General features: G+C 53.0%; 1 protein-coding gene across 1 annotated transcript; it reads left to right on the forward strand.

Annotated features, from left to right (window-relative positions):
• The first annotated feature begins 413 nt into the window (after positions 1 to 413).
• Positions 414 to 1,401, forward strand: LOC119358442 (putative expansin-B14). The gene is made up of 3 exons (XM_037624983.1): positions 414 to 546; positions 711 to 1,017; positions 1,089 to 1,401. The coding sequence occupies exons 1-3, from the start codon at positions 414 to 416 to the stop codon at positions 1,399 to 1,401; spliced, it is 753 nt and encodes a 250-aa protein (XP_037480880.1).
• Positions 1,402 to 1,739: the final 338 nt, after the last annotated feature.

Below are 1,739 nucleotides of genomic sequence, written 5' to 3' on the forward strand. Positions count from 1 at the left end.
TTATTGCCAAGGACCCCGAGACGAGGGGGGACGCCATGTTTTACAGCAGTTTTCTACATGAAAGAGAGGGAGGGGGAAGAGGAAGGGTAGACTAGATCAGCGCCTCAGCGCACGCACCCAAACATCTACATGTTGTCTCATCAAACAATTTATGCATTGGAGCAAATAACTCAGATCGTACTACCTAGAATCAGGGTAGGGGTTCCGCTGAATTAAGGAGTTTAATCCCTGCGAATCAGTCTTGAGGAATGGAATCATCTTTGAGGGGGAATGCTCATTATAGCATATTGAAAGGAATATAATGAGCGTGGGATCTCGGCGCTGCCTATATAATACACGCCGGGAGTACGCTTGCTAGCACGCACATCACCTGATCTCTCTCCAATCCACCTGTTCGTCCTTCACTGCGCGACATGGCCTCTTCTTCCTTCGCTGTTTTCGCGGCTCAAGCCAGCTGCTGGCTCCTCCTCCTCTCCCACGGTGTCTCCGGCTGGTCCGATGCCGGTGCAACGTGGTACGGCCCCCGTATCGGCGGCGGCAGCGACGGTACGTACAGCATACTCCTATATTGTATGCATGTACGACGCATGCACATGAGAGTGCAATGCATGCAGGATAGAACGCGTCTACAGTAGTACTAGTTGTTTGTGTGTACTGTGTAATGTATACGTAGTAACGCAAGCATGTGCATGTGCATGTGCATGTTGCAGGAGGAGCATGCGGGTACCAGCGCGACGTGGAGAGCCCGCCGTTCTCCGCCATGATCACGGCCGGCGGCCCCTCCCTCTACAAGAACGGCAAGGGATGCGGCGCTTGCTACGAGGTAAAATGCAGCTCCAATGCTGCTTGCTCCGGCCGCCCAGTGACCGTGGTTGTCACCGACCAGTGCCCCGGCGGGCCGTGCCTGGCCGAGGCCACCCACTTCGACCTCAGCGGGAAGGCGTTCGGCGCCTTGGCCAAGCCCGGTCAGGCCGACAACCTCCGCAACGTCGGCAACATCAAAGTCCAGTACAACCGGTAAGCTCGAGCCCAGTGCTTCGTGGTTCGAGCGATTCATGCATCTCTTTGAATGATTTCTTCGCTCGCAGGGTTCCATGCAACTGGCGAGGGGTGGCCTTCAGGGTCGACGCTGGCTCAAACCCGAACTACCTGGCGGTGCTCATCGAGTATGAGTCCGGCGACGGCGACCTGCAGGCGGTCGAGCTCCAGCAGCGCGGCGGCAGGTGGGTGTCGATGCAGCAGTCATGGGGCGCCGTGTGGAAGTACCAAGCCGGGTCCACCCTACAGGCGCCTATGTCGATCCGCCTGACCTCCAGCTCTGGTAGGAAGCTCGTCGCCACCAACGTCATCCCCTCCGGCTGGCAGGCTGGCAAGACGTACCGATCCATCACAAATAGTTAGTGATTCATCCGATCTGTCATTGAGTACTCATGTTAATTAGTCGAGCCTTTTTTTTTTTGGATAAAGGGCGTTTTCTATCTACTCATCATAACGTCGCATACGCAATATTGTAGTTCCACCGTGTAATCGACCTTGATTTGTAATAGTAGTTTTCATGCTTGAAAATAAAATTACACGCTTGACATATTTTGAGCAGCAGAATTCTTGATCTGCTGGATACCTTCCTAATTTCAAGATTAATGCTATAGCTGCGCTCTTCAATCTTCCGTGTAATAAATTTAGGTTGAAGATCACTACACCTTGTAAATATTCCACGTTACCGGTTTAAAGTTTTATCC

The sequence above is a fragment of the Triticum dicoccoides genome, chromosome 2A (assembly GCF_002162155.2).
Source record: "Triticum dicoccoides isolate Atlit2015 ecotype Zavitan chromosome 2A, WEW_v2.0, whole genome shotgun sequence".
Lineage (NCBI taxonomy): Eukaryota > Viridiplantae > Streptophyta > Magnoliopsida > Poales > Poaceae > Triticum > Triticum dicoccoides.

What these genes read in the sequence shown, in the direction of transcription:
- LOC119358442 (XM_037624983.1), top strand. Translation starts at nt 414, where the DNA reads ATGGCCTCTTCTTCCTTCGCTGTTTTCGCGGCTCAAGCCAGCTGCTGG. An exon ending in TATCGGCGGCGGCAGCGACG is followed by an intron (nt 547 to 710) that starts GTACGTACAGCA and finishes TGCATGTTGCAG; the next exon opens with GAGGAGCATGCGGGTACCAG. An exon ending in ATCAAAGTCCAGTACAACCG is followed by an intron (nt 1,018 to 1,088) that starts GTAAGCTCGAGC and finishes CTTCGCTCGCAG; the next exon opens with GGTTCCATGCAACTGGCGAG.